The sequence below is a fragment of the Heptranchias perlo genome, chromosome 18, assembly GCF_035084215.1.
Source record: "Heptranchias perlo isolate sHepPer1 chromosome 18, sHepPer1.hap1, whole genome shotgun sequence".
NCBI classification, from domain to species: Eukaryota; Metazoa; Chordata; class Chondrichthyes; order Hexanchiformes; family Hexanchidae; genus Heptranchias; species Heptranchias perlo.
In genome coordinates, this window is record NC_090342.1 from 29313189 (window position 1) to 29338539 (window position 25351).

The 25351-nt window shown below is 43.9% G+C and overlaps 1 protein-coding gene across 1 annotated transcript in view; it reads left to right on the forward strand.

Moving 5' to 3' along the window:
* Window positions 1–25351, forward strand: part of kcnq1.2 (potassium voltage-gated channel, KQT-like subfamily, member 1.2) — a 715294-nt gene that overhangs the window by 91453 nt on the left and 598490 nt on the right. The window contains exons 5-6 of the mRNA XM_067999137.1: window positions 355–433; window positions 15545–15641. Coding sequence (XP_067855238.1) covers window positions 355–433; window positions 15545–15641 — 176 coding nt within the window. The remainder of the gene's footprint in view (window positions 1–354; window positions 434–15544; window positions 15642–25351) is intronic.

A 25351-nucleotide genomic window follows, 5' to 3' on the forward strand; every position in this document is an offset into this window, starting at 1 on the left:
TGAAGAGAGCAAATCAGGAAGAGTGTCAATCCAGGCCACTCCTGAGTCATAGAAGAACATGGGAGCAGCCCCTTGATTGCTCTTTTAGATGGTGTGGGGGAAGAAACATAACTTGGATGAAGTCCTGGACATGTTTTTACTATTTATAAGTTGTCATTTCCATTGAATGAAATAGAAACAAACGTTTACAAGTCTTGAATTTGCTATTTGAAAATTGTAAATTGTTCCAAGTGTAGTTTTGAATGTTTACTACCAATGTAATGAATTTTTGGGACATTATCTTGAAAAGATTAAAATAATTTCTTTACTATGTTATATTTGAAACTAATTGGCATGTCTGATTTTAACTTGCAGATCTGATTGTAGTGGTTGCATCCATTATAGTACTCAGTGTCGGATCAAATGGCCAGGTGTTTGCCACATCTGCCATCAGGTATTTCTCTACAGTTTCATAAATTAAATTGAACTGGGACAACAGTCACAAAAAATCATTTCCGTCCATTGGACCAAATAGATTGCAGAGCAGAGTTCTGATTGGCTGAGAGCTGTTGTAAAACTTGCAATAGATTATGGTGAGATCCATATCAATGTTGGCCAGCATTGTAAAATCTTTGGTATACTTTCAATCTTTGGTACATTTTGGTATACTTTGGTATACTTTTGGTACTGCATTTGCAGCCTATTTTTGAATACGAGTTACCATTAAATGTTTGATATTTTTGAACATTATTACACAAGGATGCAATGGTGAAGAATTTGGAGATATACATTTTTTTTTTACTGTATCTGCTGATCAAGTTTCTGTTGCATGCACGGAGAGAGTTGATGAGGGTAGTGTGGTTGAAGCTGTGCATATGGACTTTCAAAAGGCATTTGATGAAGTACCACATTGTTAGCAAAACTAAAGCCCATGGGATTAAAGGGACAGTGGCAGCATGGATACAAAATGTGCAGCCAAATATAGAGAAAAAAACAAGTCAGCTTGGAAGACAGGGCAAATATGTGAGGGCAAGGCTGGATGGCATCTATTTTAATGCAAGGAGTCTTGCGAATAAGGTGGATGAACTGAAGGTGTTGATAAACACATGGGAGTATGATATTGTTGCTATCACAGAGACATGGTTGAGGGAGGGGCAAGACTGGCAGCTCAATATTCCGGGGTACAGAATCTTCAGGTGAGACAGAGGAGGAGGTATAAGAGGAGGGGGGGTCGCAATATTAATTAAAGAATCAATTACTGCCATAAGGAGGGATGATATATTAGCAGGTTCCTCAAATGAGGCCATATGGGTGGAGCTTAAAAACAAAAAGGGGGCAAGCACTTTGATGGGAGTGTACTATAGGCCCCCAAACAGTCAGGGGGAGATAGAGGAACAGATATGTAGGCAAATCTCAGAAAATTGTGCAAATAATAGGGTAATAATAGTGGGGGATTTCAACTTCCCCAATATTAACTGGGATACTCAGAGTGTAAAAGGCTTAGAGGGTACAAAATTCTTAACGTGCATCCAGGAGAGCTTTTTGAGCCAACATGTAGAAAGTCCTACAAGAGAGGGGGCGGTACTGGACCTAATTCTAGGGAATGTGGCCGGCCAAGTGGAAGAAGTGCTAGTAGGTGAGCACTTTGGTGACAGTGACCATAATTCGGTGAGATTTAAGGTGGTCATGGAAAAGGATAGGGAGGGGCCGGAAATAAAGGTTCTAAATTGGGGGAAGGCCGATTTTAATAGGATAAGGCAGGATCTGGCCAAAATGGACTGGGATCAGCTGCTTGTAGGAAAATCCGCATCGGAACAATGGGAGTCTTTCAGAAGGGAGATTGAGATCATACAATGGTAACATGTTCCCGTAAAGGTCAAGGGTGGTTCCAAGAACTCCAGGGAACCTTGGATGTCAGGGGATATACGAGAATGGATTAGGAAAAAAAGGAGGGCTTTTGGCAGATACAAAAGGCTAAAGTCGGAGGAAGCCCTAGAGGAGTACAAAAAGTGCAGGGGGATACTTAAAAAAGAAATTAGGAGATCAAGGAGGGGCCATGAAATAACACTGGCGAGCAAAATAAAGGAAAATCCTAAGATGTTTTATAAGTATATTAAGGGTAAGAGGATGACTGGGGAAAAAATAGGGCCCATTAGGGACAAAAATGGCAATCTGTGTGTGGAGCCGGCAGATGTAGGAGGGGTTCTAAATGAATTTTTTGCATCTGTTTTCACTATGGAGAAGGACGATGTAGACATAGAAATACGGCAGGGGGACTGTGATATACTCGAACATATTAACATCGAGCGGGAGGAGGTATTGGCGGTTTTAGCAGGCCTAAAAATGGATAAATCCCCAGGCCCGGACGAAATGTATCCCAGGCTACTGTGTGAGGCAAAGGAGGAGATTGCGGGGGCTCTAACACATATATTCAGAACCTCTCTGGCCACAGGGGATGTGCCAGAGGACTGGAGAACCGCTAATGTAGTACCATTATTCAAGAAGGGGAGTAGGGAAAAACCGGGGAACTACAGGCCAGTGAGCCTAACATCAGTGGTAGGAAAATTATTGGAAAAAATTCTGAAGGACAAAATTAGTCTCCACTTGGAGAAGCAAGGATTAATCAGGGATAGTCAACATGGCTTTGTCAAGGGACGATCATGTCTGACTAATTTGATTGAATTTTTTGAGGGGGTGACTAGGCGTGTGGATGAGGGTAACGCAGTGGATGTGGTATACATGGATTTCAGTAAGGCCTTCGATAAAGTCCCCCACAGGAGACTGGTCAAGAAGGTACGAGCCCATGGAATCCAGGGTGCCTTGGCACTTTGGATACAAAACTGGCTTAGTGGCAGAAGGCAGAGGGTGATGGTCGAAGGTTGTTTTTGTGACTGGAAGCCTGTGGCCAGTGGGGTACCACAGGGATCGGTGCTGGGTCCCTTGCTGTTTGTGGTCTACATTAACGACTTGGATATGAATGTAAAAGGTATGATCAGTAAGTTCGCTGATGATACAAAAATTGGTAGGGTGGTAAATAGCGAGGAGGATAGCCTCAGTCTGCAGGACGATATAGATGGGTTGGTCAGATGGGCGGAACAGTGGCAAATGGAATTTAACCCGGAAAAGTGCGAGGTGATGCACTTTGGAGGGACTAACAAGGCAAGGGAATACACAATGAATGGGAGGACCCTAGGCAAGACAGAGGGTCAGAGGGATCTTGGTGTGCAAGTTCACAGATCCCTGAAGGCGGCGGAACAGGTAGATAAGGTGGTAAAGAAGGCATATGGGATACTTGCCTTTATTAACCGAGGCATAGAATATAAGAGCAAGGAGGTTATGATGGAGCTGTATAAAACACTGGTTAGGCCACAGCTGGAGTACTGTGTGCAGTTCTGGTCGCCACACTACAGGAAGGATGTGATCGCTTTGGAGAGGGTGCAGAGGAGATTCACCAGGATGTTACCAGGGCTGGAGCGCTTCAGCTATGAAGAGAGACTGGGAAGATTGGGTTTGTTTTCCTTGGAGCAGAGGAGGCTGAGGGGGGACATGATTGAGGTGTACAAAATTATGAGGGGCACAGATAGGATGGATACTAAGGAGCTTTTTCCCTTTGTTGAGGGTTCTATAACAAGGGGACATAGATTCAAGGTAAAAGGCAGGAGGTTTAGAGGGGATTTGAGAAAGAACTTTTTCACCCAGAGGGTGGTTGGAGTCTGGAACTCACTGCCTGAAAGGGTTGTGGAGGCAGGAACCCTCACAACATTCAAGAAGCATTTGGATGAGCACTTGAAATGCCATAGCATACAAGGCTACGGACCAAATGCTGGAATATGGGATTAGAGTAGACAGGGCTGATGGCCGGCGCGGACACGATGGGCCGAAGGGCCTCTATCCGTGCTGTATAACTCTATGACTCTATGACTCTAAAATTGGCTAGGGGACAGAAAGCAGAGAGTAGTGGTGAACGATTGTTTTTCAGACTGGGGGGGAAGTATACAGTGGTGTTCCCCAGAGGTCAGGTATGAGGATCATTGCTCTTTTTGATATATATTAATGACCTGGACTTGGATATAAAGAGTATAATTTCAAAGTTTGCAGATTACATAAAACTCGGAAATGTAGTAAACAATGTGGAGGATAGTAACAGACTTCAGGAGGACATAGATTTTACTGGTAAAATGGGTCGATACATGGCAGATGAAATTTAACGCAGAACAGTGTGAAGTGATGCAGTTTGGTAGGAGAGGCAATATAAACTAAATGGTGCAGTTTTAAAGGGGGTGCAGGAACAGAGAGACCTGTGGGTGCACATGCACAAATCTTTGAAGGTGTCAGGAGAAGTTGAGAAGGCTGTTAAAAAAGCATATGGGATCTTGGGCTTTATTAATAGAGGCATGGAGTCATGCTAAACCTTTTATAAAACACTGATTCGGCCTCAGCTGGAGTATTGTGTTCAATTCTGGGCACCACACTTTAGGAAGATGTCATGGCCTTCGAGAGGTTGCAGAAGAGATTTACTAGAATGGTGCCAGGGATGAGGAATGTGGAGTGATTGGAGAGGTTGGGGTTGTTCTCCTTAGAACAGAGAAGGTTAAGGGGCGATTTGATAGAGGTGTTCAAAATCATGAATGATTTTGACGGAGTAAATAAGGAGAAATTGTTTCCAGTGGCAGAAGGCTCAGTAACCGGAGGACACTGATTTAAGGTCATCGGTAAATGAGCCAGAGGTGACATGAGGAAACATTTTTTTTATGCAGCGAGTTGTAATGATCTGGAATACACTGCCTGAAAGGGTGGTGGAAGCAGAGTCAATGGTAACTTTCAAAAAAGAATTGGCTGAATACTTGAAGGGAAAAAAATTACAGGGCTATAGGGAAATAGCAGGGGAATGGGAATAATTGGAAAGCTCTTTCAAAGAGCTGCATAGGCATGGTGGGCTGAATGGCCTCCTATGCAGTACCTACTATCATAGTATGGGCACGATTTTAAAAGAGCGGCGGGAGGTGGGTGGGGGGGGTCGGTGGAAGTGAATGGGTGCACGGGTAACTCAAAAAATAAAACCTTACCATTATCCACGCGATCACGACTTGATTGGTGGCCATTAACCTTGTTTCTGTGTTTGCCGTCCGAAAGCTGCAAGGCGGGCGGACTGGGCACCCACATGACCTGCCAGCTGGAGCGTCTGGATTTAAAGGGCCATTGCTCCAATGGCTTTTGCTGAAGCAAGGAAATGGAATGGAGAGGCAGAGGGGCAAGGGAGCTCCAAGATTCAGTGACGCCTCACTTGAGGTGCTTCTGGCCGGGATGAGGAAGTGGAGAGAACAATTTTACCTGGCCGAAGGAGAAAGCGCCCTGCCTCTGCCATCATTAAGGCCTGGCTTGACGTGGCAGAGGAGGTCACCAGCAGGAGCAATATATTCCACAGTTGGGTCCAGTGCAGGAAGTGCTTCAACTAGGTCATCAAATGTAAGTACACTTACTGATTCTCCTGTATTCCGTGTTGCACGTCCCCCTCCCCAACCCCCCCCCCCCCCCACCACCTCACATCATTCTGCACTGCCAAGACTACTCCATCACATCACTCCGCACACCCACTTAAGGCTCATCCTCAACTTAAGTTCACTTCCTGAGTACTTCCTCACCTCCCCATTTGTGAACTCACCACTACCACTCACCCCAATCCTGATCCAATGTGATGCATCAGAGGGTGAGTATCAGACAGAGACATGTTTTTCATTGTCAGCCTCTCCCAAAGCAATGCATTCATTGGCTGACCACTTCACCCTCGCTCACTCACACGTCTGTACTTTCTCCCCTTGTAGGAGAAGACAGCGCAATGCACGCGCGAGGGTGAGGACAGGAGGGGGGCCACAACAAATAGTGGTCCTCACAGAGGTGGAGAAGGACACCCTGGAGATCAGCTGCACCCTCTCGTGCCTGTCCGTCGGGGACGCCAAGACTGGCACCCCACAAACGTCTGGTGACACAACTTTAACATTCATCACACACAACATGAATTAATGTTAAGAATGATTGGCATGTTGAACACCTCAGTATGCTCATCACAACATCTGTGATGATGCTTAGTATTGCCTTCTGTTATCTTCCAGGCCCTTCAACAACCGCAGTGATGGTGGAGGGCGATTCCTCGGTGCAGCTCCCGGCCTCTGAGGGCGCACCGTCACATCTGAGCGAGCCATCCACCAGTGCTGATACTCACACATTGGTGGGTCCTGTTAGTCAGTTAGTTGTGTTGGCATCTGGTGAGTCACCACACACAAGTGAACACGAGCAGACACTGGTGGCAGGAGCAGCTGTGGAGAGTCCATGTCGATAGGCACACTTCTGTCCAGGCTTTCCTCAGCTGGACGCAGATGCTGATCCCTGGGGGCCATCCTTGAAAAGGAGAATGATCGAGGGCAGCAACACATTTGTGAGGTACTGGAACAGGTGCCATGCTCACTCTAGGAACATAGGAACAGGAGTAGGCCATTCAGCTCCTCGTGCCTGCTCCGCCTTTTGATAAGATCATAGCTGATCTGTGATCAAACTCCAAATATCCGCCTTTGGCCCATAATCCCATAATATCTTTGATTGCCAAAAAGCTATCTATCTCAGATTTAAATTTAGCAATTGAGCTAGTACCAATTGCCGTTTGCGGAAGAGAGTTCCAAACTTCTACCACCCTTTGTGTGTAGAAATGTTTTCTAATCTCGCTCCTGACAGGTCTGGCTCTAATTTTTAGACTGTGCCCCCTACTCCTAGAATCCCCAACCAGCGGAAATCGTTTCTCTCTATCCACCCTATCCATTCCCCTTAATATCTTATAAACTTCGATCAGATCACCCCTTAACCTTCGAAACTCCAGAGAATACAACCCCAATTTGTGTAATCTCTCCTCGTAACTTAACCCTTGAAGTCCGGGTATCATTCTAGTAAACCTGCGCTGCACTCCCTCCAAAGCCAATATGTCCTTCCGAAGGTGCGGTGCCCAGAACTGCTCACAGTACTCCAGGTGCAGTCTAACCAGGGTTTTGTATAGCTGCAGCATAACTTATATCCCCTTGTACTCTAGTCCTCTAGATATAAAGGCCAGCATTCCATTAGCTTTATTGATTATTTTCTGCACCTGTTCATGACACTTCAATGACCTATGTACCTGAACCCCTAAGTCTCCTTGGACATCCACTGTTTTTAATTTTTTACCATTTGGAAAGTACCCTGTTCTATTCTTTTTTGACCCAAAGTGGATGACCTCTCATTTGTCTACATTGAATTCCATTTGCCACGGTTTTGCCCATTCACCTAATCTATCAATATCGCTTTGTAATTTTATGTTCTCATCTTCACTGCTTACAATGCCACCAATCTTTGTGTCATCGGCAAACTTAGATATGAGCCTTTCTATGCCTTCATCCAAGTCGTTAATAAATATTGTGAATAATTGAGGCCCCAAGTCAGATCCCTGCGGGACTCCACTAGTCACATCCTGCCAATGTGAATACCTACCCATTATCCCTACTCTCTGTCGCCTTTCGCTCAGCCAACTTCCTAACCAAGTCCATACTTTTCCCTCGATTCCATGGGCTTCTATCTTAGCTAACAGTCTCTTATGTGGGACCTTATCAAATGCCTTCTGGAAGTCCATATAAATAACATCCATTGACATTCCCCTGTCCACTACTTTAGTCACCTCTTCAAAAAATTCAATCAGGTTTGTCAGGCACGACCTACCTTTCACAAATCCATGCTGGCTCTCTCTGATTAACTGAAAATTCTCGAAGTGTTCAGTCACCCTATCCTTAATTATAGACTCCAGCATTTTCCCCACAACAAATGTTAGGCTAACTGGTCTATAATTCCCTGGTTTCCCTCTCTCTCCTTTCCTAAAAAGCGGAGTGACATGTGCAATTTTCCAATCCAGAGGGACCAGTTCCTGAATCTAGAGAACTTTGAAAGATTATAGTTAGGGCATCTGCAATGTGCTCACCTACTTCCTTTAAAACCTTGGGATGGAAACCATCTGGTCCTGAGGATTTGTCACTCTTTAGAGCTATTATTTTCCTCATTATTGTTGCTTTACTTATATTAATTTTATCGAGTCCCTGTTCCCGATTCTATATTAGTTTTCTTGGGATTTCCGGCATGGGGCTATCCTCTTTTTCTACTGTGAATACTGATGCAAAGTAATCATTCAATATGTCCGCCATTTCTCCATTGTCAATGACAATATCCCCACTTTCAGTTTTTAAGGGGCCAACACTGCTCCTGACCACCCTCTTTTTCCTAATATAACTATAAAAGTTCTTCGTAATGGTTTTGATATCCCTTGTAAGTTTCTTTTTATATACTCTTTTTGTAGCTCTTACTATCTGTTTTGTGACTCTTTGTTGATCTTTGTATCTTTCCCATTCGCCAGGATCTGTGCCATTTTTTGCCTTTTTGTATGCCCTTTCCTTATGTCTTATACTGTCCCTTACCTCTTTAGTTGTCCATGGCTTTTTTTTTTTGGCAAGTAGAGTTCTTGCCCCTCAGGGGTATAAACCAATTCTATATCACGTTAAATGTTTCTTTAAACATTTCCCACTGATCATCAGGCGTTTTACCCATTAACAGATTTGCCCAGTTTACTGTGGACATTCTCTGTCTCATCCCATTGAATTCGGCCTTACCCAAGTCTAGAATCTTAGCAGCTGACTCACTTTTTCCCTTTCAAACACTACATTGAACTCGATCATGTTATGATCGCTATTGGATAGATGTTCGCATACAGTTAAGCCGTTAACTAAATCTGGTTCATTACTCATTACTAAATCTAGTATGGCTTGCCCCCTTGTTGCCTCCAGGACATACTGCTGTAGAAAACTATCCCAAACACACTCAAGAAATTCACTACCTTTCTGACAGTTGCTAGTCTGCTTTTCCCAATCTATGTGAAGGTTCAAGTCCCCCATTAAGACCACTATGCCTTTCTTACACACTTGTCTAATCTCTGCATTTATACAATCTAGCACTTCAGAGCTGCTGCCAGGGGTCCTATACACAATTCCCACTATAGTCTTAGATCTTTTCCTATTTCTCAATTCAACCCATAAGGTCTCTGTTGGCTGCTTACCTCTCATTATATCCTCCTTTATCATTGAAGTGATTTCATCTCTAATCATTAAGGCTACTCCTCCTCCTCTTCCATTTTCCCTGTCTCTCCTGTAGACCTTATAACCCGGTATATTTAGTTCCCAATCCTGACCATCCTGCAGCCATGTCTCAGTAATAGCTATCATGTTATATCCTCCAATTTGAATTTGAACCTGTAGTTCATTTAATTTATTACTTATACTCCCTGCATTTGTATATAGAACTCTTAGTTGGGCCACACACCCTAGCCTGACCTTCAGCTTTGATGCTGGGTTAATCGCCTTACACCTTCTAGTTTTCACTTCATCTGTAGTGACTAAAGTACACTTTCTTTCTGCTGCTCTACGCTTTTCCCTTTCACTTATTCTTGAACAACTGTTTGTACTATTTGTATTGTAAATTTCCCCTGGATCTTCCCCTCTCTTGCTGCTCTCAACTTTACTCCCTTCTGACTCCCCTCTCAGGTTCCCATCCCCCTGCCACTCTAGTTTAAACCTTCCTCAACAGCACTAGCAAACACCCCCGCGAGGACATTGGTCCTGGTCCTGCTCGGGTGTAACCCGTCCCGCTTGTACAGGTCCCACCTTCCCCAGAATCGGTCCCAATATCCCAGGAATCTAAAACCCTCCCTCCTACACCATCCCTGCAGCCACTCATTCATCCGGTCCATTTTCCTGTTCCTATACTCACCTAGCACGTGGCACCGGTAGTAATCCTGAGATCACTACCTTTTGAAGTCCTGCTTTTTAATTTATCTCCTAACTCCTTAAATTCAACTTGCAGGACCTCATCCCTTTTTTTACCTATGTCGTTGGTACCGATATGGACCACGACTACTGGCTGTTCACCCTCCCCCTCCAGAATGTCCTGTAGCTGCTCCGCAACATCCTTGACCCTAGCAACAGGGAGGCAACATACCATTCTGGAGTCAGGTTTGCGGCCACAGAAACGCCTATCTGTTCCCTTTACAATTGAATCCCCTATCACTATAGCCCTTCCACTCTCCTTCCTCCCCTCCTGTGCAGCTGAGCCACCCGTGGTGCCACAAACTTGGCTTTTGCTGCTTTCCCCTGATAAGCCACCTCCCCCAACAGTATCCAAAACTGTATGTCTGTTTGAGAGGGAGATGGCCCCAGGGGACTCCTGCTCTACCTGCCTAGTCCTTTTACTCTGCCTGGCGGTCACCCATTTCCTTTCCGCCGGCGTAATCTTTACCTGCGGTGTGACCACCTCACTGAACGTGCTATCCACGATAGTCTCAGCTTCACGGATGCTCCACAGCGAATCCACCCGCAGCTCCAGCTCTGAAATGCGGTTAGCCAGTAGCTGCAGCTGGACACATTTCCTGCACACATGGTCACCAGGGACACTGGTAGCGTCCATGACTTCCCACATAGTGCAGGAGGAGCATATCACTGGTGCGAGCTGTGCTGCCATGACTTGCCTTAGATTTACCCTGCGTTCACCTCTCAGACTCTCCTCCCGCTCTCGGACTCTCCTTTTATATTGTGCTCACCTCTCGGACTCTCCTGCCTCACCTGTGACGTCACACAGTAATTTTCTCTTGTTGCAGGTCTGCTGCTGCTTTTATTCCCCACTCTGTCTTCTGCTGCTCAGGTCCGCCGCCGCTCTGCGGAAAAAGTTAGGAAAAGCAAGGCAAAGCAGCACCTCCTTCCCCCACTTCACCAAACTCCCACACTCACCAGACTCTCAGCTGTTCACTCTGTGCTCCGTTGCACTCTGTGCTGTTGCACAAACAGGCCCCTGTATTTCTACAGTTTGTGACTCAGATGAGTCAGGCCTGCTCCACCTTCAGGAACCAGTTTAATCTAGCTAACCAGTTAACTTACTACAGAAGCTCTCTGCTGAAGCCTGACAGAAACTTAAAAATGTAAACTTTAAATTTGAACTTAAACAGTTGATAGCGATTTACACTAGATTTTAAAGAGATTAACCCTTAAACTCCCACACTGTTCACTCTGTGCTCTGTTGCATGAACAGGCCCCTGTATTTTTACAGTTTGTGACTCAGATGAGTCACAATAGTGCAGAGGGTGGAGGAGTCTAACTTCTGCATGAGTGGAATGGTGGCGCGGGGATGTCTGTAATGGAGAGAAGGCTAGCCTCCATCGAGCTTCAAGTACAGCTCATAAATGAGTCCATTCAGGCCCTGACAATGGCCGTTTGGACTCAGGGTGAACAACATTCTGCAGCCTTAAACAGGCGGACAGAAACTTTACAACAAGGCTTCCAAGGCATCATACATGTCCGCCAAACTGTTGTCTAGCAGGGTGGTAGGAGTGATGTGGGCCTGATCCAGGAGAGCGATGATGGCGAAAGGGGACATGGAAGTGGGGACGCCACTCAAAGCGCTCCCATGTCTCACCCGTTGCCCCCCTCTCAACCAGTACCCCCAATGCTGCCCCCTCTCCAGGTGGCCGAGTCTGCCCCTGTACAGGTGCAGGTGGAGCAGTCTTTGGCAGGGCCCTCACAGGCTTCAAATCCCAGAGGGCGTAGGCTGAAAGCATTTAGGCAGTCAGGGCATGCACATGAGCAACCTGCCACTACCTCTGCTGCAGCCACAAGGGATGCACCACGTAGAAGTAGTAGGAAGAGAAAGGCTAAGGATTTTTGAGCATGAAGGGTATGCATAAGGTGTCTGACAGACTGTCATGTTTTTCATTTATTTTTGTTTTTTGTTAAATTCACATTAAATGTTATCATTCTCGCCACTACTGCCACGTCTTGCCCATTCTTAACTGCCTTTTGTGATAGCGCCCTTTCATGTGCTTCATCATGAACGGCAAGACTTGATGCCACCCAGTGGGTACATTCACAGTGGGTGTATGTGTAGTTGTAGGACTGTTTTGTGCGGGGTGGGGGGGGGCGTGGGTGCTGTGTTGGCGCTGCTCTTTCCAGGTGGTTTGACGACTGGACTATCCTCACTTTGCATATATCCTTCTGAGAATCGTTCAAATATTAAGGATCTGTAGCCTCACGAGCAGCCAGGTGAGCCGCTGCTCTGCTGATGAGTGTCGTCGTCGTCCATCTCCATCTCCATCATCATCATCATGTTGACGGCAGATGCTGAATGAGGGCATTGGGCCTCATCAACTGGTAACCTTCTCTGTTGCGCCATGTTGTGCAGGACACAACAGATGACTATAATTCGACCCACTCTCGCCGGTGCTTTTTGAAGCGCTCCCCCAGACTCAGGCACTGAAATCGCATCTTCAGCAGTCCTATCGCATGTTCAATAACGGGCGATGTGACTGTCATTGTATTGACGCTGTTCCTCGTTGATGGGGTTCCTCAGAGGTGCCATGTGCCACGTGTGCAGGGTGTATCTTTGTCTCTGAGGAGTCAGCCCTTAAGGCTGTTTTGTGCCTGGAAGAGGGGCGGGTTGTTGGATTCCCTCAGTATGAATGAATCATGGCAGCTGTTAGGGAATCTGGCGCACACGTGAAGAAAACCTTTCCCGTGGTTGCAAACGAGCTGCGCGTTGATGGAGTGATATCCCTTTCTATTGATGAATAGTCCTGGCTTGTGTGGAGGTGCTCGGATTGCTATATGCGTGCAATCGATTGCACCCTGTGGGAAGCAGGGAAGCCAGCCAGAGTGGAAACCCACTACCCTCTCTAGCTGGCTGAGGTCATCCATGGGGAAGTTGATGTATTGGAACGCACTGCGAAACAAACCATCGGTGACCTGCCTTATGCACTTGTGAGCAGAGGACAGAGATGTCCTGGCGATATCCCTGGTGGCACCCTGGAATGATCCGGAGGCGAAGAAGTTGAGGGCAGTGGTCACTTTAACTGCGACTGGCAATGTGATGCCACCAGGCCCAGCTGGGAGCAACTTGGTATGAAGGAGGTTGCAGATGTCTGCGACGACCTGGCGACTCACTCTCAACCTCCGTAGGCATTGCTCCTCAGAGAGGTCCAGGAAGCTCAGCCTTGGTCTGTGGACCGTCTCACGAAGGTGGTGCCTCCTGCGACGGCGGTCCCTCTGTTGTTCCCCTCTATGCTCTTGTGCAGGTGCCTGTGGTGCACCTCTGTGTGGCGGAGCTGCAAGTGGTGGAACTGCACGCCGTGCCTGGTGAGGATGGTGATGCTCCTCCTCCTCGGATGTACTGCTGAATGCAGCCATTGCACCCCCCCTCCCCCATCCTGATGTCAGTTTGAGGGTGTCCAAAAAGTAGGTAAATATGTGTAAACAGAACAATTCTGAGTGTAAACCAAGAATTTTCCATCTAAACATAAAGATCTCCCAGCCAAAAGTTTGTCTGAGAGAACTGAGTGCCCTGCTGCAATAATTCACCTTTTATCCCCATCTGTAAAACAGGGATTTAAATGTCCAAATGGCTGCCGGCTGCAACCCACCAAGTTTCCCATGCCATGTTTCACACAGCATGGGAAACATGTTGAGGCAACGTTGAAATCGCTTGCCATCGTTATTAATTAAATTTATTTTAAGTACTTGAATTGCTGGTTTAAATATCATATTACCGGCGGTACTTCTGGGTTCGGGAATGTCGCGCGCACCCAGATGGCTCTGGGTCGTGCACGTTTTTTGGCGGGTTGGAGCCGGGATTCGTTCCCGCTCCAGAAAATCCCAATATTCTTTGTCCCCATTGCACCCGCACTTTCATTTTAAAATCGTGCCTTATGTGTCTACATACCTTAGTGCTTAATTAGAATAGTGATAGTCCGAGGCAGTGTTAGTATCAGTGGCTAGGGTGGACAGAATGTTCCAGTACAGCTTTCCAGTCCTTAACAACTTCCCCTTATTTAGTTCCACTTCTCTTCATGAAATTTGTAAATTCAGCGTAAATTCGCGATTTTCTGCAAATAGATCAAAATCTTGAATTTTTGACCAATTAAAACCTCCAGACTTGCTCAGTTTGCCCTTTTTTTCTCATGTGCGTGTTCTCCGTGTGCAACACTAGTTACTATAGGGTAACTGAGAATTGCAGAAGAGTTTCATATCCAAGAAATACCAGCCCATAATTTTTCCTTACACTGGTTCTTCTGTCCCTTTTCTGCTGCTGCCTTTGTTGTGCTCTCCCCGAGTCACTAAAGTACGTAATACATTAGCGGCACTGGGGAGAGATAAGAGCCCATATATTTTATATTTACATACACATATATATGTATTATATATATGTATACGTTTGTTAGCAATGCAATAGACAATGAATTAAAAAAAGTGACCTCCTTTTCCCCTTAATTGTGTAATTGTTGAAGAAATTTTTAAGCACTAGTATTTTAAAAGTTTATCCACCATTAATACCTAATCTGCTGTTATTGGAGGAAAGAATGTTTAAAACAAATTTTAAAAAATCTTTAATGGAAAAAAGGATTGGAAGTCAACAGACATCAAAGGCTGAGAATTGAATGCCATTAAGAGATTTTTAAAATGTAAGGATTTTTTTTTGAACTTGTAAAACTTCTTTTCCTCCAGCAATGGCAGATTTATTGATGGAAAATTGTGATTCAGGTGGGAATATCACTGGCAAGGAAGGGAGGAGGGGTGTGGAAGGGAGAGTGTTGGGTACTCCTTGGTAACTAATTCAACTTTAACAAGTGGTTGGTATTGGATGCAAATGTAGATTACTTTAGACTGGATGGCAACCATTATAAAATCTAGGATGGATGCACAGTTTTACTGGGCCTCAAAATATTTCATTGTTTGTTAGAGCTGCTGCTTTGGACTTGGTGGGGGTGGGAGGGGAGGTGGGTGGAATACAAAATAAGCAGTAATGATACAAACCCATAATCTAATGACAGCAATGAACTCAAAAGATTTTTGACTGTCTGAGTTTTAAAGCATTTGGTTTCACCTTTTGCCAGAATGGAACAAGGTGCACTGAGGATAGAAACACAATTGCAAATTTGAAATGGGGAGGGAACGAAAATGCAAATGTTTGAAAACTGAGTTGACAAAATGAAACAGCATTTTTTTTTACTGTATTTAGGATATTGAATAATACCTCATGAAACCACGGCATGGAAGAAAATGTCTAGCAAGGAATTTATGTAGAAATTATTTCCTGAGGACAGTAACTTTATGCACCCCAACTCAAGATTTGAGTTTGTAAAGAATTAAGAATTTGAACTAGAGGCCAGAAAGTCCGAATTGCCTTGTATGTCATCTTATGAGCTGCACTATAGTAAAGATTGTATTTGGAACGTTGTTCCATTTTTACATTTCTTGTTCATTCTCCAAATGTTTGAAGAGGCTGAGGCTGATACTAACTGGAAAATCTCACCTACATTAATGAAACTTAGTAAAATGTTAAAAAGCAACAAAAACTAAATTGTAATGGACTTTGAAAAGAGGCACATAATTTTAAAAATACTATTTACTGAAGTACAACATTTTTAAGTGTTTCATTTTTTAATTTAATTGTTCCTATTTTCACTTTTCAGGGGTATTCGTTTCCTTCAGATCTTACGGATGTTGCATGTAGATCGGCAAGGTGGCACATGGAGACTTTTAGGATCTGTTGTTTTCATTCATCGTCAGGTATGCCACTCTTCTGAGTAGGCAAGTGGGGTCCTTGTTTAAATATTCAGCTCTGATGATATCAATGGGCCCGACTGCTATTCTAACTGTGGGCCTAAGTGGAGAAGCGGTTGTGACTTTCCGGCCAGGTCCACCTAGCGGGAAGAGAAGTTGGGGCCAGAAGAGGCCCAAAAAGGTCTTTTTACCTTTATTGACTTTCCTTTTGGGGCCAGGAAGAACAGGAATGTTCCTCCTGGCTCATACGAAAAGTTTAGGCCTCTCCTGACCTGGGCTCCTGCCCCCTATTGAGGCCCTCCCGAAGTCCTCTCCGTGCGACTTACCTGAGTGCTGGGGACCATTCCTTTGGTCCTCAATGGCAGCCTTCTGCTTCCCACCACTTTTGGGCAGGAAAGTGACCAGGGGCATGCAGATGAAGCCTGGGAGTTAAAATCTCCTGGATCTCATACTGCTTAGGTCAAGACAGTTTGCCGCCTGACCCCCACCCACCTGATTCCCACCCTGAGTTAAAAGTGTGGATTTAGGATTTAATTGCTGTCATCTGGAGATCCAAAGGGACTTCTTGCTCCAGTGTTAAAATAATTTGATGGCCATCTTGTTACTGAGAATTTTTATTTAAAGCGAACATAAGTTCTAAGCTATACCAATTCTTTTTGTGTAAAGGGGACATTTTGCCCATTATCAGAATTGTCATGTTAAGGTGCATGTACAGAATTGCATAAACAGCAATTTTCCCACAGTTTAGATAAATTTAGTCAAAACAAAGAAAATTTTCTGAGCATATACAGAAGCACAATGCCTTGCACTATTATTTTAAATTCATCCAACTTTATTGTCCAATTTAGGCAGTTCAAAACTCACTACATTTCTAATCATCTATCCTTGCTTGCAATACCGAATAATACTTTCATTTACCAAGTCACCTGTGCACCAGGCATAGCACCAAGAAAGACTTGCATTTACATGCATTACATCCCTCAAAAACACTCCAAAGCACTTCACCTAAAACGTAGAAATTGCTCTTATGTTGGCAAATGTAGGAACATTGAATATTTTTTTCTTTAAATATATACTTTTGATCAGTAACATTATATAATTTGTAATAAATAATTAATCTTCATGACAATTGGCATTAGTTAATTAAAATGTGACAAGTGGGGCATTCTTTAATAAATGCATGTACTCAGGCACTAGTTGATTCACAGTGCATTAAAGTCTATCTGTACTGATACATTTCCTTCAAAGAGGAAAGCAATCCTTTTTATTTTATTTTCCTTCCTTTTTTCCACCAATTTTCTCCTCTTCCTCATCTCCTTTGACTCCTTGTTGGGATATAGTTACATGGGTACCATTCACCCTTTGGCATTTTCCCAAGTTGCTTTTATTCGTGTGTAAACCTGGACAATGAGTATTGGGAAGTTATTCAACCTTTGGAGTACTGCAGTCCAAACTGTTTCCGTTCTCATTCTGACAATACAGATGTACTTCCAACAGGGGCTGCTGGATAAGGATTAGAAACAGGAATGCTGGCCAATTATCCCAGACATTCTCTTTAGCTGAGATAGAATCATAGAACCTTGCAGCAAAGAAGGAGGCCATTCGTGCCTGTGCTGACTTTTTGAAAGAGCTGTCCAATTTAGTTCTATCACCCCAACTTCTTCCCTATAACCTTGCAAATTAGTCCTCCTCAAGTATATGTTCAATTGCCTTTTGAAAGTTCCTATGGAACCTGCTTCCACCACCCTTTCAGGTAGCACATTCCAGACCTTAACAACCTCTGTATGAAAAAAATTCTCTTCATTTCCCCTCGAGTTCTTTTGCCAATTATTTTAAATCTATGACCTCTGGTTTGCCACAGGAAACATTTTCTCCGTACTTGTTCTATCAAACCCCTCATAATTTTGAATATCTCTATTAGGTCTCCCCTTAACCTTCTCTGCTCTAAGGAGAACAACCCGAGCTTCTCCAATCTCTCTACATAACTTAAGTCCCTCATCCCTGGTATCATCCTGCTAAACCTCCTCTGTATCCTCTCCAAGGTCTTGACATCCTTCCTAAAGTATGGTGCCCAGAATTGTGCACAATACTCCAGCTGAGGCCTAACCAATTTGTAAAGGTTTAGCAGGACTTCCTTGTTTTTGTATTGAGTGCCCCTATTTACAAAGCCAAGTATCCCATACACTTTCTTTAACTGCCTTATCAACTTGCCCTGCCACCTTCAAAGATTTGTGAATACGCACCCCCAGGTCCGTCTGCTATTGCACCCCCCTCAAAATAGTACCGTATAGATTATACTGCCTCTCCATTTTGTTCCTCCCAAAATGCATCGCTTCACACTTATCTGCAATAAATTGTGTCTGCCATATGTCTCCCTCTTTGTTACTTCATCAAAGAACTCAATCATTTAGTCAGACATGATTTGCCTTTAACAAATCCGTGCTGGCTGTCCCTTATTAACCCATGCTTCTCCATGTGAGAATTAATTTTGTCCTTGACAATGGTCTCTAGTAGTTTTCCCACCACTGATGTTAGATTGACTAGCCAGTAGGTACCAGGTTTATCCCTCTCCCCTTTTTTTTGTGTAGGGGTGTAACATTTGCAATCCTCCAGTTCTCTGGCACCACTCCCATATCCAAGGAGGATTGAAAGATTGTGGTCAGATCTTCTGCTATTTTTTTTTTATTCGTTCATGGGATGTGGGCATCGCTGGCAAGGCCGGCATTTATTGCCCATCCCTAATTGCCCTTGAGAAGGTGGTGGTGAGCCGCCACCTTGAACCGCTGCAGTCCGTGTGGTGAAGGTTCTCCCACAGTGCTGTTAGGAAGGGAGTTCCAGGATTTTGACCCAGCGACGATGAAGGAACGGCGATATATTTCCAAGTCAGGATGGTGTGTGACTTGGAGGGGAACGTGCAGGTGGTGTTGTTCCCATATGCCTGCTGCTCTTGTCCTTCTAGATGGTAGAGGCACAGGTTTGGGAGGTGCTGTCGAAGAAGCCTTGGCGAGTTGCTGCAGTGCATCCTGTGGATGGTACACACTGCAGCCACAGTGCGCCGGTGGTGAAGGGAGTGAATGTTTAGGGTGGTGGATGGTGTGCCAATCAAGCGGGCTGCTTTGTCCTGGATGGAATCGAGCTTCTTGAGTGCTTTTGGAGCTGCACTCATCCAGGCAAGTGGAGAGTATTCCATCATACTCCTGACTTGTGTCTTGTAGATGGTGGAAAGGCTTTGGGGGAGTCAGGAGGGGAGTCACTCGCTGCAGAATACCCAGCCTCTGACCTGCTCTTGTAGCCACAGTATTTATGTGGCTGGTCCAGTTAAATTTCTGGGCAATGGTGACCCCTTGCTTCCCTCAGCAACCTAGGATGCATCCCATCTGGACTGGGTGACTTATTAATTTGGAGTGATGCCAACTTATTTATCACCTCCTTTCTATCTATTTTTATCCTAGCCAATATCACTACTTCCCTCCTCCTCTACTATGATATTAATTTCATCCTCAGGTAACCTAGAACTGATTAGGAGTCAAAACTGGGACCTTGCTGGTCTCAATGGGTCAGCTACTCACTATCTTAACCAGTTGAGTAATCAGATGAACCTTAAATTAAAATTTTAATAGTGTATTGGAGAACAAACTTTTATCACATGTTCTGAACCAAACACTCTATTGTGGATAAATTCAGCCTTTAATATTGGAAGGGGATGCCATAGCTGCTTCATCCAATGAAATACAGGTAATAGTTATTTCTGATACATTGGCTATATGCAGTTTCCCCAAACTATTCTCAGTTCTGTTATCATCCTTGTGAATCTTTTTTGCACCTTCTCCAATCTCTCTACATCCTTTCTACAACATGGAGATCAGAACTGTGCACAATACTCCAAGTGTGGTCTAACCAAGGTTCTATACAAGTTTAACATAACTTCTTTGCTTTTCAATTCTATCCCTCTAGAAATGAACCCTAGTGCTTGATTTGCCTTTTTTATGGCCTTATTAATCTGCATCGCTACTTTTAGTGATTTGTGTATCTGTACTCCTAGATACCTTTGCTCGTCTATTCTGTTTAGACTTTTATTACCTAAGCCGTATGTGGTCACCTTATTCTTCCTGCCAAAATGCACCACCTCACACTTGCCCATATTGAAATTTATTTGTCAATTACATGCACATTCTACAGGTTTATTAATGTCCTTTTGCATTTTGAGGGATTCTTCCTTTGTATAAGTAGGACTAAGAAATAGGTTCTGCTGAGAGTTTGAGCAGCTAGGGACTAAATTAAAAAGCAGAACCACAAAGGTAATAATCTTTGGATTATTACCTGAGCCACGAACAAATTGGTATAGGGTCACTAGGATCAGGAAGACGAATGGATGGCTCAAAGATTGGTGTGGAAGAAGTGGGTTTTGATTTGTGGGGCATTGGCACCAGTACTGGGGAAAGAGAGAGCTGTTCCGTTGGGACGGACTACACCTGAACCATGCTGGGACCAGAGTTCTAGTGAATTGAATAACTAGGGAGGTATACAGGGCTTTAAACTAAATAAGGTGGGGGGAGGGTCCCGGTGGAGAGAAGCCTAGAATGCAAAAGAGAAAAGACAAGGAAGCAGTGCAGGAAAGTGATTTGGGTAAGGATAACCAGATTGTATCAAGAAGGGACAGAGCATACAAACAAAAGAGTGCACTAACAAATAGGGTCCGGGTAAGAAAAATGGTAATAAGACAAATAGGGCTATAGTACAAAAAAAATGTTAAGATGTCGAAAAATGTTAAAAAGACAAATCTAAAGGCACTGTATCTAAATGCACGAAGCATTCACAATAAGGTAGATGAATTAACAGTACAAATAGATATAAATGACTATGATGTAATTGCAATTACGGAGACATGGCTGAAGGGTGATCAAGGCTGGGAGCTGAATATCCAAGGTATTCGATATTTAGGAAGGACAGGCAAAAAGGAAAAGGAGGTGGGGTGGCGTTGTTAGTAAAGGATGAAATCAGAGCAATAGTGAGAAAGGATATTGGCTCAGAAAATCAAGATGTAGAATCAGTCTGGGTGGAGTTAAGAAGCACCAAGGGGCAGAAAACACTGGTGGGAGTTGTCTTTCGGCCTCCAAACAATAGTGGTACTGTGGTGGACGGTATCAAACAGGAAATTAGAGATGCATGTAACAAGGGTACTACAGTAATCATGGATGACTTTAATCTACATATAGACTGGCCAAGCCAAATTAGCAATAATACTGTGGAGGATGAATTCCTGGAGTGTGTACAAGATGGTTTTTTAGATGAGTATGTTGAGGAGCCAACTAGGGAACAGGCTATCCTAGATTGGGTATTGTGCAATGCGAAGGGGTTAATTAATAATCTTGTTGTGCAGGGTCCTTTAAGGAAGAGTGACCATAATATGATAGAATTCTTCATTAAGATAGAAAGTGAAGTAGTCCAATCCGAAACTAGGGTCCTAAATTTAAACAAAGGAAACTATGAAGGTATGAAGAGTGAGTTGGCTATGATAGATTGGGAAGCTTCATTAAAAGGCATGACGGTGGATAGGCAATGGCTAACATTTAAAGAACGAATGCATGAATTCCACAGTTATATATTCCTTTCTGGCACAAAAAACACAAAACGAGAAACAGATCGACCAAGGCTAACAAAAGAAATTAAGGAAAGTATTAGAATCAAAGAGGAGTCATATAAAGTTGTCAGAAAAAGTAGCAAGCCTGAGGATTGGGAGCAGTTTAGAATTCAGCAAAAAAGGACCAAGAGATTTTTTTTTTGTTCATGGGATGTGGGTGTCGCTGGCAAGGCCAGCATTTATTGCCCATCCCTAATTGCCCTTGAGAAGGTGGTGGTGAGCCGCCTTCTTGAACCACTGCAGTTCTTGTGGTGAAGGTTCTCCTGCAGTGCTGTTAGATAGGGAGTTCCAGGATTTTGACCCAGCGACGATGAAGGAACGGCGATATATTTCCAAGTCGGGATGGTGTGTGAGTTGGAGGGGAACGTGCAGGTGGTGTTGTTCCCATGTGCCTGCTGCCCTTGTCCTTCTAAGTGGTAGAGGTCACAGGTTTGGGAGATGCTGTCGAAGGAGCCTTGGCAAGGTGCTGCAATGCATCCTGTGGATGGTACACACTGCAGCCACTGTGCGCCGGTGGTAAATGGAGTGAATGTTTAGGGTGGTGGATGGGGTGCCAATCAAGCGGGCTGCTTTGTCCTGGATGGTGTCAAGCTTGTTGAGTGTTGTTGGAGCTGCACTCATCCAGGCAAGTGGAGAGTATTCCATCACACTCCTGACTTGTGCCTTGTAGATGGTGGAAAGGCTTTGGGGAGTCAGGGGAACAAGGAAATGGCAGAGTAATTAAACAAATACTTTGGTTCTGTCTTCATGGAAGAGGACACAAATAACTTCCCAGAAATGCCAGAGAACCAAGGGTCTAGTGAGAAGGAGGAATTAAAGGAAATTAGTATTAGTAAAAAATAATAGTGCTGGAGAAATTAATGGGACTGAAAGTCGATAAATCCCCAGGGCCTGATAATCTGCATCCTAGAGTACTAAAAGAGGTAGCCATGGAAATAGTGGATTCATTAGTTGTCATCTTCCAAAATTCTATAGATTATGGAACAGTTCCTGCAGATCGGAGGGTGGCAAATGTAACCCCACTATTTTAAAATAGGAGGGAGGGAGAAAACAGACAACTACAGACCGGTTAGCCTAACATCAGTAGTAGGGAAAATGCTAGAGTCTATTATAAAGGATGTGATAACAGGACACTTAAAAAATATCAACGGGATTAGACAATGTCAGCATGGATTTATTAAAGGATGTAACTGTAGAATAGATAAGGGAGAACCAGTGGATGTGGTGTATTTGGATTTTCAGAAGGCCTTTGATAAAGTCTTTACATAAGAGGTTAGTGTGCAAACTTAAAGCACATGGAATTGGGGGTAATATACTGGCATGAATTGAAAATTGGTTAACAGACAGAAAAAAAAGAGTAGGAATAAATGGGTCTTTTTTGGAGTGGCAGTCGGTGACCGGTGGGGTACCGCAGGGATCAGTGCTTGGGCCCCAGCTATTCACAATATATATCAATGATTTGGATGAGGGAACCAAATGTAATAATTACAAGTTTGCCAATGACACAAAACTAAGTGGGATTGTGAGTTGTGAGGAGGATGCAAAGTGGCTGCAAGGTGATTTAGACAAGTTGAGTGAGTGGGCAAATACATGGCAGATGCAGTATAATGTGGATAAATGTGAAGTTATCCACATTGGAAGGAAAAACAGAAAGGCAGAGTATTATTTAAATGATGATAGATTGGGAGATGTTGATATACAAAGGGACCTGGGTGTCCTTGTACACCAGTCACTGAAAGCAAACATGCGGGTGCAGCAAGCAGTTCGGAAGACAAATGGTATGGTGGCCTTCATTGCAAGAGGATTTGAGTACAACAGCAAGGATGCCTTACTGCAGTTATACAGGGCCTTGATGAGACCACATCTAGAGTATTGTGTGCAGTTTTGGTCTCCTTACCTAAGAAAGGATATACTTGCCATAGAGGGAGTGCAGCGAAGGTTCACCAGACTGATTCCTGGGATGGCAGGACTGTTGTATGAGAAGAGATTGGGTCGACTCGGCCTGTATTCGCTCGAGTTTAGAAGAATGAGAGGGGATCTCATTGAAACGTATAAAATTTTGACCGAGCTAGACAGACTGGATGCAGGGAGGATGTTTCCTCTGGCTGGGGGGGTCTACAACGAGGGGTCACAGTCTCAGGATATGGGGTAGGACATTTAGGACTGAGGTGAGGAGAAATTTCTTCACTGAGGGTGGTGAACCTGTGGAATTCTCTCCAACAGAAGGCTGTGGAGGCCAAATCACTGAATATATTTAAGAAGGAGCTAGATAGATTTCTAGACACAGAAGGCATCAAGGGGCATGGGGGGAGAGACTGGGTCTGTGGTATCGAGAGAGAATCAGCCATGATGATATTGAATGGCGGATCAGGCTCGAAGGGCCAAATGGCCTACTGCTGCTCCTATTTTCTATGTTCCTATGTATTAACTGCACCCCCCCAATTTGGTGTCATCTTCAAATTTTGAAATTGTACTTCCGATTCTGGAATCCAAATCATTAATGTAAATTGTGAACAACAGTGGTCCCAGCACCAATCCCTGTGGAACACCACTTCCCACCTTTTGTCAGTCTGTGTAGCTATTTTTAACCTCTACTCTGTTTTCTTTTTGTAGCCAACTTGCTATCCATTCTGCTACCTGTCCCCTGATCCCACATAGTCAGACCTTAGTCATGAGTCTACAATGCGGTACCTTATTGAAGGCCTTTTGGAAATCCAAACATATTACATGTACAACATTACCCTTGTCTACTCTTTCTGTTTCTACTTCAATTAATTCAATAAGATTGGTCAAGCATGACCTTCCCTTTTGAAATCCGTGCTCACTACTCTTTATTATACTTTCTATTTCTAGATGTTTTTCTATTACATCTTTGAGTATAGACTCCATTATCTTTCCGACCACCGACGTTAAGCTAACTGGTCTATAGTTCCCTCAACTTGTTCTATGTCCCTTTTCTTAATATTGGAATAATATTAGCAGTCCACCAATCCTCTGGCAGTATTCCCCTTTCTAGTGAATTTTTATATATAGATATAGATAGATAGACCGACCGACCGACCACAGAGCCCCTACGATTCCGGATGCACTCTGCCTGGACCAGCGGTCCTATCCTCCCTAAGTGTGATTAGTTGATCAATTGTCTCCCCACTTTCCACCTTTAAATGCTTTAACATCTTTGTCGATTTCTTCTAATGTCCTGCCCACCTTGTTAGTCTCCCTGGTAAATACGGAGGCAAAGTAACCATCAATATTTCTGCCATTTTGCTGTCATTACCTGTGAGTTTTTCATGTGCATCCCTTAGTGGCCCTATCCCTATTCTGATTTTTCTTTTGTTATTTTATCTTTGCCCAGGTTATTTAGCACTTTTCTCTCATCAACTTGTTAATGTTGGAGGCAAATGTTGCATCATTTATTTCTTTTATTTGTTCTCAGGACATGGGACATGGGTAATGCTGGCAAGGTCACATTTATTGTCCATCTCTAGTTCCCCTGAGAAGGTGGTTGTAGGCCGCCTTCTTGGAACTATTGCAGTCCTTGTTGTGTTGGTGCTCCCATACAGGTGTTAGGTAGGGAATTAACCCAGTGATGATGAAGCAATAGTTTTTTTTTATTTGTTCATGGGATGTGGGTGTCGCTGGCAAGGCCAGCATTTATTGCCCATCCCTAATTGCCCTTGAGAATGTGGTGGTGATATAGATCCAAGTCAGAATGGTGTGTGACTTGGAAGGGAATTTGGAGATGATGGTGCAACACCAAATAGACCTTGGGTGAGAGACATTAGTCAAATCTGCCTGATAGTAGAACAGTTCTGTTCTGTGATGTATTACAAAAGAAAAAGTGCTTTTCAGCTGAATAACTTCTAATCTCTAATATCTCTTACCTCAACCTATTGTTACACAAATAATGTAACTGGGAAGAAATGCTTCATCACCAAAAACATTTGAGAAAAGAGGTACGGAGTAAAATGACAAAGAAGTGGAGATAAAGTAAAAAAAATTAAAGCATTTAGAGACCTAAAGGCAAAAAGAGGCTTAATTTTTTGATAAAGTTCAGAATATGTTTATAATTTTA